At 49.0% G+C, this 15988-nt stretch overlaps 1 protein-coding gene across 6 annotated transcripts in view; it reads right to left on the reverse strand.

Moving 5' to 3' along the window:
• CCDC88A (coiled-coil domain containing 88A) overlaps positions 1-15988 on the reverse strand; it is a 368487-nt gene that overhangs the window by 199560 nt on the left and 152939 nt on the right. For all 6 annotated transcript variants that reach the window (XM_045009683.1, XM_045009682.1, XM_045009681.1 and 3 more), the window contains one exon: positions 13535-13704. In XM_045009683.1, coding sequence (XP_044865618.1) covers positions 13535-13704 — 170 coding nt within the window. The remainder of the gene's footprint in view (positions 1-13534; positions 13705-15988) is intronic.

Genomic DNA, 15988 nt, shown 5'->3' on the forward strand with positions numbered 1-15988 from the left:
AGCCTCTGCCCCTGACTCCTGAGGAACTTCCTCCACCGCCGGTGCTGTGAGGAGGGACCGCACTTCCTGAATTAGAAGTTGCTCGTGAGAGGGGTCCCTGAAGAGGGACGGGGAGGGGGGTTGGTAGGGCGGGAGGGAGGAGAACTGAATAGAATATCCCCTCTCTACCGTGCGAAGCACGCAACTGTCCGACGTGATTCGGGACCAGGCATGGTAGAAGGGGGACAGACGTGACCCAAAGGTAGGGATCCGGAGTCCTGATCGGTAGGCCATCCTCGATCGTACCATCAAATAGGGGGCCTAGGCCCCGATGACGGTCGCGGTTGGCCGGATGCCTGACCGGAGGGGTGGCATTGGAGGCGCCTCCTGCCGTTCCTGCCCCGTCTGCGCCCAACCTCTAGACGATTCTGAGGCTGGTACGGGCGCGGGGCCGCTTGCGGCCTAAGCTGCCTACGTTGGGTTGCCGGGGTATGCAGGCCCAGCGAGCGAAGCGTAGCTCTTGAGTCCTTTAGGCTATGCAGATGCTTGTCCGTTTTGTCCAAGAACAGCATCTGCTCTTCGAAGGGGAGGTCTTGGATAGTCTGCTGGACCTCATTGGGAAGGCCCGAGACCTGGAGCCAGGCTCCCCGCCTCATGACCAGGCCTGTTGCCATGGTGAGTGAGGCCGAGTCCACTACATCCAGGGCAGCCTGAAGGGAGGCTCGGGAGATCAGCTTTCCGTCTTCCACCAAGGCCGAAAACTCTGCCCTCGAGTCCCGGGGAAGGAGCTCGGTAAACTTCAACATGGCTGAACATGTGTTATGACCATATTGGCTTACGACAGCCTGTGGGTTGGCTATTTGTAGTTGAAGGCTTACCGTGGAGTACACCTTTCTACCAATGAGGTCGAGCCTTTTGGCGTCCCTGTTCTTTGGCATCGACCCTTGAAACCCGACGCTCCCTTTGGTTGGCAGCGTCCTCCACCAGGGAGTCCGGGGAAGGGTGGGTGTACAAATGTTCATGCCCCTTAGAGGGTAAAAAATAACGCCTCTCTGTTTTCTTGGCAGTAGGGGCCAAAGAGGCTGGCGTTTGCCATAAGGTGCGGGACGTGTCCTCTATGGTCTTGATCAATGGTAGGGCCACTCTGGTTGGTCCCGAGGGAGCCAGGATGTCCACTACCGGATCAACGTCCACCTTAATTTCCTCTGCCTGGATTACGAGGCTCTGTGCCACTCGCCTGAGCAGCTGCTGAAGGATCCTAGTGTCCTCCAGGGCCGGTGCCGTGGCCGTGCCCGCGACCACCTCGTCCGGGGAAGAAGAGGAGGAAATCACTTGAATTGGCCCATCCTCCGGCGCTTTCAGCCCTTCGAGGTCCGGCGGCACACGGTACCGAGATTGCGGGGCTGGTGCCGGTTCCAAATGCGGCACCGCGACTGGTACCGGGGTCGCCAATGAACAGCTTGGTGTGTCTGGTGGCACCTGCTGAGCCCGAACCGTGGTCACCGCCAATGCCCAGCTAGGGGGTGCTGAACTTAGATGCAGTACACCCCTGCCTGGCGATGGTGCCGGTGGAGGAGGTAACTGCACCGGGGCCATCGATGCCAAGGAGACCGAGGCCGACCTGGAGCGAGGACCAAACGCCTGGCCCACCAACTGGTGGTAGGCCCAGGGGGTCCAAAACGGCCACTGGGAGAGTGGTTGCCATTGCTGCTGCCAGTGTGGTGGGTACCGCTAGTGGCTCACCCCCGAAGCCAACCTCCTGCTCCGCGACCAGCTGGAGCGGTAGGAGTCCGCCTCTGAGTCTGAGGTCTCTGAATAAGAGGACCTGGGGGGAGCGGCACCCGTCGTTGCTGGAGAGCGGCACTGAGGCAGCGGGGAGCTGTCTCTCAGGTCCGGTGCCACCTGGGTGGCGCGGGGCGGAGAGGGAGGCGACATCATGGCCAGCTTGCCCCTTGACTGTTCTGGGGGACAGGCTATGGTCAGCAACTCCCTGCCACAATGCGGGGAAGCCGGTACCGGGAGTCTCAGCAAGTCTGAGGCCGCCTCGAATGCCTCCAGCGTCGAGGGGGGGACGCACATCTCCGCTAAGGTCCGGGGATATTGGTCGCTCCAGACTCGACCGCCCTCTCTCCGGTGCGGGAGTCGACGGAGCAGCCGGGGGCTGTGGCCCAGCTTGTCCGCTTGTACCGGCGGACGGCGTCGGCCTGTGGAGGTCCTGGCGGGGTGATCGCTCCCTCACCGGCCTCTTCTTCTTAGCAGGCACCGGGGAAGGCGAGCGGTGTCGCACTAAGGCCGACTTCCTATGACCCGACTCCCTCCGGTGCCGGGTTTTGGAGGATTTGGGCTGGGCCCTAAGTCCTGATGCCGGGGCGTTCCGCACCAACGATGATGTGCTCGGCACCGCATCGGCTGGTTCCGGGTCCGAAGGTGGACGCAAGGCAGCCTCCATCAGAAGAACTCTAAGTCTTTGAGCTCTGTCTTTAAGAGTTCTGGTACGGAAGCCCCTGCAAATAGTGCACCGGTCCCTTTGGTGGCTCTCCCCGAGGCACCTCAAACAAGCAGAGTGCGGGTCACTCTTTGGCATGAACTTTCCGCAGTCCCTGCAGAGTTTAAACCCGGGAGACCCGGGCATGCCCCGGTGGGGCGACAAGAAGGTGGAGGGAGACCCCCCAACAGTTAAGAACTATGTACAACTGATCTAGATAGACTAACTATATACACAGACTATATACACGAGGATGGGACACTGCTAAACTTGCTATCAGCAAGCGAAGTTCCAGCTAGCCGTCACTGGCAGTAAGAAGGAACTGAGGGGGTGGAGGTTCGGCGGGCCCCTTTATAGGGCGCCATAGTGGTGCCAGTCCAGGGGGCGCCAGGGCCGACCCTATGGACGCTGCTGGGGAAAATCTTCCGGCTGGCGTGCATGCGGCGCGCGCACACCTACTTTGAATGGACATGAGCAACACATCTCGAAGAACAACAGTTACAAGAGGTAGGTAGGTAACTGTTTTTTCTTCTTCAAGTGATTGCTCATGTGCATTCCTTCTTCAAGTGATTGCTCAGGTGACTCCCAAGCAATTTCCCTGGAGGAGGGGTTGGCGTTCACCTGGTTGCTGAATGCAACACTGCCCTGACAAAGGTTGCATCGTCCCTTGCCTGTTGGGTGATGGTGTAGTGTGACGTGAAGGTGTGGATGGAAGACCACGTTGCTGCCTTGCACATATCCTGGATAGGGACCTGTGCAAGGAATGTTGTGGACAAAGCCTGCGCTCTTGTGTAGTACACCGTCAGCGGAGGGGCTGGAGTCTTAGCTAGGTAGTAGCATGTTCTGATGCAGGACGTGATCCATGATGAAATGCGCTGGGACGAGATGGGAAGCCCCTTCATGTTCTCTACGATTGCAATAAAGAGCTGTGGTGACTTACGAAATGGCTTTATGCACACAATTTGGAATGGAGCATTCACTCTCTGTTACTGTCATGTGGCTTAGGAAAGAACACAGGTAAAAATATGTCCTGGTTCACATGAGACTATCTTTGGTAGAAATGTGGGGTGAGGGTATAGCTGCATCTTGTCTTTATAAAAGACCATATAGGGAGGCTCAGAAGTCAGTGCTCTGAGCTCAGAGACCCTTCTGGCCAAGGTTATGGCCACCAGAAAGGCCACCTTTGAGGAAAGGTAGGACAGAGGGGGCAGGTTGCCATGGGCTCAAAAGGGGGCCTGATGAGCATGGATAGGACCAGGTTGAGGTCCCACTGGGGAATGGGCTGTCGCACCTGGGGATAAAGCCTGTCCAAACCCTTGAGAAACCGGCCCACCATGGGATTTCCGAAGACTGATCTACCTGCTGCTCCTGGGTGGTAGGCCGAAATGGCAGCCAGGTATACTTTGATAGATGATATTGCCAACCCCTGCTGCTTGTGGTACAGTAGGTAGTCCAAAACCAGGAGAATTGACATTTGCTGCAGAGGGCTGCCCATCTGCAGAGACCAGATGGAAAACCGCTTCCACTTTGCCAAGTACGTGGCACGAGTGGAGGGTTTCTTACTTCCCAGCAAAACTTCCCTAACTGAGTCTGAACATTAAAGCTTGAGCGGGTTCAATCATGGAGTTTCAATGCCATGAGATGGGGGGGGACTCCAGGTTGGAGAGTTGTAGACGGCCATAGTCCTGTGTGATGAAGGACGGGCACATGAGAAGGGCTACTAGTCGGTCCACTGAGAGGTTCAACAGCGTGGTGAACCAGTGCTGGCGGGGCCACGCTGGTGCTATGAGGATCAAGGAAGCCCTGTCCCAGTGAGCCTTAAGGAGGACTTGTGTCTGAGAGGGAAGGGCGGGAACGTAAAGCAGGTGACTCATCCGTGAAAGGTGTCCACAATGGAGTCTGGGCTCTGGCTCAGAAACGAGCAGAACCACTGGTATTTCCTGTTGTTCCGTATCACAAACAGGTCTATGTGGGGAAAGCCCCACCTCTGGAAAATCGAGAGTGGGATGTCCACCATGAGGAACCATTCATGACCATGAAATAAGCAGTGGAGGCGGTCGGCTAGCTCGTTTTGCTCTCCTGGAAGGTACGTCGCCTCTAGGTGTATTGAGTGGGCGATGCAAAAGTCCCACAGCCCGAGGGCTTCCTGGCACAGGGGAAAGGCACGAGCACCACCCTGTTTGTTTATATATAACATCGCTGGGGTGTTGTCCATCAGCACCAACACACATGTGCCCTGAAGACGGGCTTGGAACACTTGGCATGCCAGACAAACCACCCTCATCTCCCTTACACTGATGTGCAGCAATAGTTCTGCGTAGGACCATAGGCCTTGGGTTCTGATATTTCCCAGGTGTGCTCCCCAACTGGGCGCCAAAGCGTCTGTAACCAGCGATAGTGTAAGTTGGGGATTAGGAAAGGGTACAGACCACTTGTGGCTGCAGCCACCAGCGGAGAGACTCACGAATGCAAGGGAGGGAGGGTGATTAATCTGTCCATTGGGTCCCTGCTTGGCCTGTGCACCTGCCCCAACCACGCCTGGAGAGGCTGAAGGCACAATCTGGTGTGCTGGACCATGTATGTGCAGGCCATCATATGCCCAGGCTGCCATATCCCCCAACAGTTTCATGCAATTTCTGGCCGTCATTGTGGGGAATCGACGAAGGTTCTTGATAATGTCCCTGAGTGCTTGGAAGCGCGGCTCGGGAACACCCTGGCTTGCATGGAGTCCAAAGAGCTCCTATGAATTCTATTCTCTGCGTCGGGGCTAGTGTAGATTTGGGCATGTTCAATATGAGGCCCAGCCTGAGGAAGGTGGCCCGAGCCAGTGACACATGCTCCACAGCCTGTGCTCGCAACTTGGCCTTGATGAGCCAGTCATCCAGGTACGGGAAAACTTGCCCTGACATTTGTGCAAGAAAGCTGCCACGACCTCCATACACTTCGTGAATACCCGGGGGGCCGCCGAAAGCCCAAATGGGAGCACCCTGAACTGGTAGTGCTGGCCATTGACCACAAAGTGAAGAAATCGTTTATGGGCCGGGATAATGGAGATATGAAAGTACGCATCTTTCAAGTCGAGGGCAGCGTACCAGTCTCCCAGATCCAGGGAAAGAATGATGGAGGCCAGGGAGACCACTTCACTTTCCTTATGAATGTGTTGAAGTCTCGCAGATCCAGGATAGGCCAGAGCCCACCCTTGGCTTTGGGGATGAGGAAATAGCGGGAGTATAACCCCTTGTCTCTGAACTCCTGAGGAACCTCCTCTATTGCCCCTATAATGAGAAGCAATTGCACCTCCTGCAGAAGGAGTTGTTCATGAGAACGGTCCCTGAAGAGGGATGGGGAAGGAGGGTAGGAGGGAACAGAACTGGATAGAATATCCCACGTCCACTATGCTGAGGACCCAGCAATCTGACGTGATCTGGGACCAAGCACGGTAGAAGTGGGACAGTCAATTCACAAAGAGTGGGTAAGGATTCAAGCTTGGTACAGGTGCTCCATCCTTGGTTGCATCTTCAAAAGCTTGGCTTTGGGCCAGGGGCTGTTTTGAAGAACCCTGGCCTTGGCTTGAGGAGGACTACGACAGGCGTCTCTTATTATTCCTGCCCCATCTCCTGGACGAGTCTCACCTCGGGGGCCCAGAATAGAAGTGGGATAGGACCTGAGGCTTAAATGGTTTTCTTTGGGGTGCAGGTGTGTGGATCCCCAAAGACTTTAGAGTCGCCCACGAGTCCTTAAGACTGTGCAAGCGAGAGTCCGTATTTTGGGCAAACAAGCCCGCTCTGTCAAAGGGCAGGTCCTGGATAGTGTTCTGGACCTCCAGCGGTATACCCGACACTTGCAGCCACGCATTGCATCTCATGTAAGGGTAGTGGCCATAGTCCAAGCTGCCAAGTCTAACACAGCCTGGAGGGAGGTTCTTGAGACCACCCTGCCCTCCTCTAGAAGCACATTAAACTCCTTGCACAAGTCAGTTGGGAGCAATTCCTGAAACTTTGCTAATGTGCTCCAGGAATGGAAAGCATAGTGGCTGAGTACTGCTAGTTGGTTGCTGGTTAGCGACTCACAGAATCATAGACTTTAAGGTCAGAAGGGACCATTATGATCATCTAATCTGACCTCCTGCACAATGCAGGCCACAGAATCTCACCCACCCACTCCTGTAACAAACCCCTAACCTATGTCTGAGTTACTGAAATCCTCAAATTGTGGTTTGAAGACCTCAAGCTGCAGAGAATCCTCCAGCAAGTGACCCGTGCCCCATGCTGCAGAGGAAGGCGAAAAACCTCCAGGGCCTCTGCCAATCTGCCCTGGAGGAAAATTCCTTCCCAACCCCAAATATGGCGATCAGTTAAACCCTGAGCATGTGGGCAAGACTCACCAGCCAGCACCCAGGAAAGAATTCTCTGTAGTAACTCAGATCCCACCCCATCTAACATCCCATCACAGACCACTGGGCATACTTACCTGCTGATAATCAAAGATCAATTGCCAAATTAATTGCCAAAATTAGGCTATCCCATCATACCATCCCCTCCATAAACTTATCAAGCTTAGTCTTAAAACCAGATATGTCTTTTGCCCCTCCTTGGAAGGCTGTTCCAGAACTTCACTCCTCTAATGGTTAGAAACCTTCGCCTAATTTCAAGTCTAAACTTCTTAGTGTCCAGTTTATATCCATTTGTTCTTGTGTCCACTCGAAGCTGGAGCCCACTGGTCAAGTAGACCTTTCAGCCGAAAAGATCCAGCTTCTTAGCGTCCTGTAACTTTGGAGCGGGACCTGGCTGCCCCTGCCACTCCTTATGATTTGCCGCATCGACCCAGCTGAGTTCCCAGTTGTGTGTGGGTGAAAAGGTGTTCATACCCTTTCTGCGGCACAAAGTAACATCTCTCCACCATTTTAGCGGTGGGTGTTACCGAGGCTGGAGTCTGCCAGAACACCCCAGTAGTGTACTGGATCACGCTCATCAGGGGCAAGGCCATCCTAGATGGACCCTCTGGGGCAAGGATGTCCACCATCGGGTCTGACTCGTCTGTGACCTCCTCCGCCTGGAGGTTTAGGACCACATTGGTAAGAAGGTCTGGGTGTTCCCTGGTGTCCATTATCGGTAGGGTGGTGGTGGTGCCCGCCACTGCCTCATCCAGCAAGGAGGAACATAAGAACGGCCGTACCGGGTCAGACCAAAGGTCCATCTAGCCCAGTATCAGTCTACCGACAGTGGCCAATGCCAGGTGCCCCAGAGGGAGTGAACCTTACAGGCAATGATCAAGTGATCACTCTCCTGCCATCCATCTCCATCCTCTGACAAACAGAGGCTAGGGACACCATTCCTTACACATCCTGGCTAATAGCCATTTATGGACTTCACCACCATGAATTTATCCAGTTCTCTTTTAAACCCTGTTATAGTCCTAGCCTTCACAACCTCCTCAGGTAAATAGTTCCATAAGTTGACTGTGCGCTGCATGAAGAACTTCCTTTTATTTGTTTCAAACTTGCTGCCTATTAATTTCATTTGATGACCCCTAGTTCTTGTATTATGGGAATAAGTAAACTTTTCCTTATCCACTTTCTCCACATCACTCATGATTTTATATACCTCTATCATATCCCCCCTTAGTCTCTTCTTTTCCAAGCTGAAGAGTCCTAGCCTCTTTAATCTTTCCTCATATGGGACCCTCTCCAAACCCCTAATCATTTTAGTTGCCCTTTTCTGAACCTTTTCGAGTGCCAGTATATCTTTTTTGAGGTGAGGAGACCACATCTGTACCCAGTATTCGAGATGTGGGCATACCATCGATTTATATAAGAGCAATAATATATTCTCAGTCTTATTGTCTATCCCCTTTTTAATGATTCCTAACATCCTGTTTGCTTTTTTGACCACCTCTGCACACTGCGTGAACATCTTCAGAGAACTGTCCACGATGATGCCAAGATCTTTTTCCTGACTCGTTGTAGCTAAATTAGCCCCCATCATATTGTATGTATAGTTGGGGTTATTTTTTACTTTACATTTATCTGCATTAAATTTCATTTGCCATTTTGTTGCCCAATCACTTAGTTTTGCGATACCTTTTTGAAGTTCTTCACAGTCTGCTTTGGTCTTAACTATCTTGAGCAGTTTAGTATCATCTGCAAACTTTGCCACCTCACTGTTTACCCCTTCCTCCAGATCATTTATGAATAAGTAGAATAGGATTGATCCTAGGACTGACCCTTGAGGGACACCACTTGTTACCCCTCTCCATTCTGAAAATTTAGCATTAATTCCTACCCTTTGTTCCCGAGGAGGCCCATGGGACTGGGTCTTCCTGCCCTTCTGGCTCCCTAGAGCCTGGGTCAGGTGCGTCGGTCCCCCCCGTGACTGAAGGTGGCTCCAGTGCAACTTGTGGCGCTGATTCGGGTGCTGCGCCTGAGTGTGGAGGCCCAGAATCCTCGTCCTGAGCCGGATCCTCTGGAGCCCTGGGAGGTGTGACGTCACACTGACATTACCGAGGGGGGAGCACAGGGTGTGAATGCCACCGATATGGCCCTGAAGCCCTGACCCTGATGATAGGCCCAAGGAATCCAAAAGGGCCATTGTACTGGGTCCTGCCACTGGTGTGGCCAGGATACCGCTGGTGCCGACGAGTCCACGACTGCTGTGCCGGGACTGTGAGTGGTACTGGCTGCGTCGGGAGACAAAAGACTCAGCCTCTGACTCGGAAGAGTACTCTGAGCTCAACCACGGGGAAGGCGGAGCCCGACAGTGCCGGGGAGCTGTACTGGGGTGATGGGGAGTGGTGCCGTAACATCATGGGCTTGCCCTGATAATGAATGGGGGGCAGTGCTGCCATCGGTGCCATGAAGGGTGCTGGAAATGGTGCCACATGCGTCGTCATCATAGATGCTGTTGTAAGTACCGCTGACAATGCTTGAACTTGAGCCTGCATCTACATCGGTGCTGGAGGTCACATCTCCAGGACTGAGGACTGTGCCATTATGGCAATAAGGTCTCATGCTGCCTTGTAGTTACCCGGCATGGAGGCAGGATCAAGCTCATCCTCCAAATCCTCCCAAGTCAGGGAGTCCACCAATACTGGACTCGACAGACCTCCGGTTGGGGCAGGAGTCAATGGAGTCAGGTCTTGAGAGCCAGGCCGTGGGTGTCCTGCTGCAGGATGCATCCCACTGGAATTCCCTCGCAGTTTCTTAACGGGGGGGAATGACCCCGTCCGCCTTCTTTTTCTTATGTGGCACTGGGGACTGTGAGTGGTACTGCCTGCTAGAGTTGGCCTTATGAGCCAGGAAGCAGAGCTGGTGCTTCTTGGAGGAGTCCTTCCTCGGTGCCAGGGCATTCCGCACCGAGGCCTGGGTGTTGCGCACCCATGATGCCGGTGCTGTTTCCGGTACCAGCTGAGAGCGGAGGGCTGACTCCAGCAGGAGGAGTTTTAAACGATAGTCCTGCTCTCTTTTAGTCCTGGGTCTAAAGTTCCTGAAAATTGGGCACTTGTCTGTCCGATGACCTTCTAGGCACTTAAGACAAGGAGCATAGGGATCGCCTCTAGGCATAGGTTTCGCACACCTCTCACATGCCTTAAACCCCGAGGCATGCCCCGGTGCCTGGGGAAAACTAGCCCGCCCCCCCCAAAAGTAAGCTTAACTAACTATAAACTACTATACAACTACAACTCAATTAAACTATTTACAAATAAGAAAAGGGAACCACTAGGTAGCCACTTGCAAATGCAAGAGACTGAGCTGCTCCAAAGACCATCACTGACAGTAAGAAGGAACTGAGCAGGCAACATGTTGGCAGGGACCTATATACACTGCCATGAAGGCGTCACTCCAGTGGTCTCCACAGCTGACCTGACGGGTACCGCTAGAGGAAAAACCTTCTGACGATCATACACACCTATTGGAATGCACATAAGCAATCACTCGAAGAAGAACATAATCTTTTTTAAAGTCCTGACCTGCTCACAGCCCACAGCTCTCTGCTTCACCCTGCCTTTTCCCTACTGCCTCAATTATTGAGGCAAATATATTCCCACACAAGATTACATCTATAAAAAGACACATTTAAAGCAGAGTAAGGCACATACCATTGATAGAGTAGTAATGGAGAACAAGACAGATGGGGAATTACACTGGTGTTTGCACCTGAAATAATCATAGAATATCAGGGTTGGAAGGGATCTCAGGAGGTCATCTAGTCCAACTCCCTGCTCAAAGCAGGAACAACCCCCAAACAGATTTTTGCCCTAGATCCCTAAATGGCCCCCTCAAGGATTGAACTTACAGCCATGGGTTTATCAGGCCAATGCTCAAACCATTAAGCTATCCCTCCCCTCCCTGTGCGCTGTGTAAACTGAAAGGTAGTGCTGAATTAGGGCTTGTCTTCACAGAGAAGTTAGTGCTCAGCAAGCTAGAGTGCGAATTTACAGCACATTAGCTACTCCACACTAACTCCTTATGTGGACATGTTTACTGTGCACTAAAAGTGCCTTGGGGCACTTTAGTTAAGTATACTTATAAGCATACTAAGCTAAAGTACGGTTGGGCATTTGACCAGTCCAAAATAATTGGTTAATTGACTAATCGAACACTGGTCAAATATGGTCAAATAATGACAAAAATGGTCAAATATTTTAAAGCACTATTATTAGAACAGTAACAACAGTAACAAAAAAGAGTAAATTTTTATGGTCTTCAATAGGCTTAGCCTAGTTACAAAAATCAAGTTACTTAAAAGTGTAAAAAATATTAAACACAATGAAATGAAGGTTCTAAAAAATGAAAGAATTATTACTACCGTTTTTAGACATGTCAGGTAAGCATTTAAATGCAAACATTCAAGACTGAACAGTTACAAAACAAAAGAAAAAAAGAAAAGTAATTTTTAAATTACTAGGTAGGCAGCAAGCCAACTCTTCATGCAGCTTGCTTTTCATTATCTTCTTTTTCTTTATCAGCTTCAACTGCTTCATCTATATCTTTGTCATCCTCATCAGTTATCAGTATCTCCTTCTTGCTCTTTGTCTGATGACTACTGAGTCATCTGTCATTTCTTCTCCAATCTTAAATTATGATGCATGGTCACTAGATTCCCAGTAGTGGAGGTCTTCATTCTATTTCTGGCTTTTGAACGAATGATTCCACAAACCGACCAATTTCGTTCTGCACAAGCAGTAGTGCACAGAATTGTTAAAAGAATTTTTACCACTTTGTAGCTAGAATGCAATGAGGACACAACCCTTTCCACCATGATGGAAGAGCAAAATATTTCAATTCAGCTGCTAGGATTGCACTCCATATTGTTTTTATGACTGAATGAGCTGATTCTTGCTTTATAATTTGCTGCCTCGGTCAGAATTGTTTGTTCATTTGTATATCTTTTAAAATTTGCAACAGCCACTATGAAGTTATAGGCTGAATCAAACTCAGAAAAAAGAACTTCCACGTAGTTGGAATAGTTTTTCCACTTTCCTGTCTAGTAAAAAATTTCCATGCAAATGATTTTGGCTTTCTCCAACTCTGCATAATTTATTATGTCACTGGTGGGTGAGGTAGAATCTTTTATTGGACCAGCTTCTGTTGGTGAAAGAGAGAAGCTTTCAAGCCACACAGAGCTCTGTGTACTGTTATTAATGTCTCATTACTTCTGGAATGCTCTCTAGATTATGAAGTATTTCTTGTATTTCAGTAGCCATTCAGTTCTATTTCTAACTGCTGCTATTCCAGATGATTCCAGTCAATCAAAATGCTTTTGGACATGCTGCCCTCTTCTCCCCAGGACCCTTATAGACTCCCAGATCACATAAAGGGGGGCAGGTGGCCATTCCTCCCTGCAGCAAAAACCATCAACTCATAAGCAGCAAAAGGAGCAGAAACAGAGCAGGGAGAGAGGGACTTCTATAGAGATGTAATGTCACAACACTGTCAATCGCACAGAACTTTTTATATTATCAGCAAGTTGTTGGCTGAGGATACAAGGGAGGGGTCAAATAACAGGCGAATAACATTATTTGACTGGTCAATTGACTGGCTTACCAAGCCTAAGGCAAAGCACACAAAGATGCTGTAAGAATGTACACATAGGGAGTTAGTGAGGTTGCAGCTACTGTGCTGTAAATTCACATCCTAGCTTGCTGTACACTAACTTCTCATACAGACAAGCATTTACATTATCTGAAGATTGTGAGTGTGAAATGGCTCAATTACACCAACTAGGCACCACAGGTTCAACATAAGTCACTGAACTGCATGGCAACTCAGGATTGGTCAAGTATATCCCAAACCCGCAAGGAGTTCCCAAGTACGCGAACCCTGAGGAAGTTCCACAGTATACTTTTATGAGCACTTCACACTCATTTTACATCATCACAATGACACAAACTAACCACAACATACTCAAAAGTTCAATCCATTGTTCTGTTGATATGTTCATAGCTAAAACATCAAAGGAATTATCAATATACAGTAAGAGAAAGAGCATACACACTAATACACATCTGAAACTACAGCGGGCCTCCCCAGCCCCAGCCCAATTCCACCCCGCTCCTTACCCCTATTGGACCCCACCCCAAATCCCCGCCCCGGCCCCACCTCTTCCCCAAGCATGCTGTGTTCCTCCTCCTCCCCCCTCCCTCCGAGGCTTGCCGCGCGAAACAGCTGTTTCACGGCGCAAATGCTGGGAGAGAGCGGGAAGAAGCAGGACGCAGCAGCCGCTCGGGGAGGAGGCCGAGGTGGAGCAGAGACAGAGGTGAGCTGGAGCGGGGGGGGGCGGGTCGGAGAGCTGCCAATGGGTGTTCTGCACCCAATTTTTCCCCGTGGGTGCTCCAGCCCTGGAGCACCCAAAGAGTTGGCGCCTATGGCTGTGAGAGTAAAGTTCTCACACTCTAGAAATGTTCTTCTCTTTGTAATAGTAATAGCTCCAAAATGCATTTAAAACTACAGTTTCATATTGAAACCTGGACAATTGGCCTAGAGAGTACTGTATTGTGTGAGGTCAGCAATATTGTAAGACCCAAGAACCCAATTCTCATATTGAGATTAATTTCCAATCAATATGTACTTACAGCTCCTGCCTAAGTCTTCTTATCTTTGCTTTAGCATCTGCCAGCTCCACTGACAAGTGCTGTCTGCTTTCAGTGCGTTTAATGCCTGGAGATCCACAAGGTGATTGTGCTGCTGATGCATGAGGTAGAAAATGAAGACAGTCCCGTTCTTCAGAAAGCTCTACGATAGTCTAAGAAATAAAACACAACAAGCATATAAGCACTTCAGATGGCTGTTTATATGTCAAAAAGTAACAATTAACTTTTATAGGTACAGTAAGTCAAAAACTGAAATGATACAAGAACTAAACTAAATATGGTCTTGTAAACGAACAAGTTGGAATCAGGAACACTGGGTTCAATTCCTGGTTCTGCCCCAGACCTCCTTTGTGACTTCTGGCAAGTCACATAATAAGATTTTCAAAAACAGAAGCTTAAATTTAGACTTCTAGTCTCATATTTAAGTACCAAGTAAGAGGCCCGATTCTCAAAAATGTTCACTACCCAACAGTTTCTATTGACTTTACTGAGAACAGCAAGGTTCTCAGCACTTTTGAAAATCAGTTTATTCATTTGGGAGCTGTGACACTGGGCCAAAAAGGCTTAAGCAACTTGCAGGCTAAATGACACAAATTCAACCGTTAAAGTCATGTTAGAGAAGTATGTAAATGCTAATTAAGGCTATTCCTTACAAATAGGTATCATAGCTATGTTAAATAGACTAGAGTTTTGAAATGCAAACCTGTATTGTTAGAGAATTAGAGGTAATACTAATGGTATGTGTTTTCATGTCTTGTTAGTTTTTAACCATGTAAATCAATGGTGGGCAACCTGTGGCCCACGGGTTGCCCACCATTGATGTAAACAGATAGTTCCTGTCTATTACTATAGCTATTGATTCAGCGGTCAAAAGGGAATATTAACATTTAGATTAAACTTGGCTGTAATAGTGTCATTGTCTATATTTCTCTTTGAAGGTTGCAGTAAACTGTTTATGACCTGCTTAAGGGATAATTACCTTACGCTAATTAATGCAACCAGTTACCTGTGTATACATAGGAAATAGGTAATTCTACTTCAAAGCAACTATTCTTCACCCAACAGATCAACCTGTTGATATATATAATATCAGGTTGATCTGCTGGGTGAAGAATAGTTGCAACCTTCAAAGAGAAATATAGACAATGACACTATTACACCCAAGTTAAATTGGACTGAACTTATGGACTAAGTCTGAAAGAACTCTTTGCAACTATAAAGCTCACCATCTCTACTATGAAACTGACAATTTATTCAAGTCTGTATGTATAATGATCTTTTAACCAATACTCTCTCTCTCTCTTTTCTTTTTTAATAAATTTTAGTTTAGTTAATAAGAATTGTCTGTAAGTGTGTATATGGGTAAGATCTTCCCTGATGCTCCCTGACTCAGATGAGAGAACAATAGAGAGTCAGGGAGGGACAAAACCAGCAAGTCTCTAGCTATTATATAGGAGGTGTAGACAATACCAATATGGTACTGGGAAGGATGGTACTGACTGTGAGGTGGGAGGTTTCATCAGTAATGACTCTGTTAGTGCTGGTCTTGCAAAGAAAGTCAATGGGGATGATCTTGTTGACCAAAATTACCAGTACCAGAGTCATTAGTACTAATGGAAACTGAACCGCTAGAGACGGTGCAGAAGATAATGGTACTGGGTCCTTTGAGGAACAATTAGACCATGGCAAGATAGAGTGTGAAACTAAACTGCAGTAGTCTGCCATGGTATAACAGTCTGTGTGCATCCTGTTGATGTGTGTTAACAGTCCTCTTTGAAATAGGACTAGTTCAGAGCGCATTAATGGTCTGTTAACATGTGTCAGCAGGGTGCATATGGACAGTGAGACTGCAGCAGGTTACTGAAGGGTAGATTCACACCCCAGTTTGCCATGGTCTAATTGTTCGTAAACACAAATTTTATGTTGCTGTATGGGCACTAAGCAGCAGTATGTCAAAGTGCACTACAAAAATTTTAGTGAGGTAGCAGGGCCCACATGGTGACTTGGACCAATGGTTCTGAACCAGAGGTAAGGGTACCCTTGGTGGTACACAGAGGTCTTCCAGGGGGTACATCAACTCATCTAGATATATGCCTAGTTTTACAGCAGGCTACATAAAAAACACTAGCGAAGTCAGTATAAACTAAAATTTCAGATAGACATGACTTGTTTATACTGCTCTAAATATAATTTATATTCCAATTGATCTATTTTATAATTTTATGGTATGAGAAAGTACGCAGTTTTTCAATAATACTGTGCTGGGACATTTTGAATTTTTATGTCTGATTTTGTAAACAAGTAGTTTTTAAGTGACATGTAACTTGAGGCTACGCGAGACAAATCAGACTCCTGAAAGGGTACAATAGCCTGGAAAGGTTGAGAGCCACTGACTTAGACCTGGTCTACACTACAAACGTAGGTCGACGGAAGCCG

This window comes from Mauremys mutica, chromosome 3 (assembly GCF_020497125.1).
Source record: "Mauremys mutica isolate MM-2020 ecotype Southern chromosome 3, ASM2049712v1, whole genome shotgun sequence".
Lineage (NCBI taxonomy): Eukaryota > Metazoa > Chordata > Testudines > Geoemydidae > Mauremys > Mauremys mutica.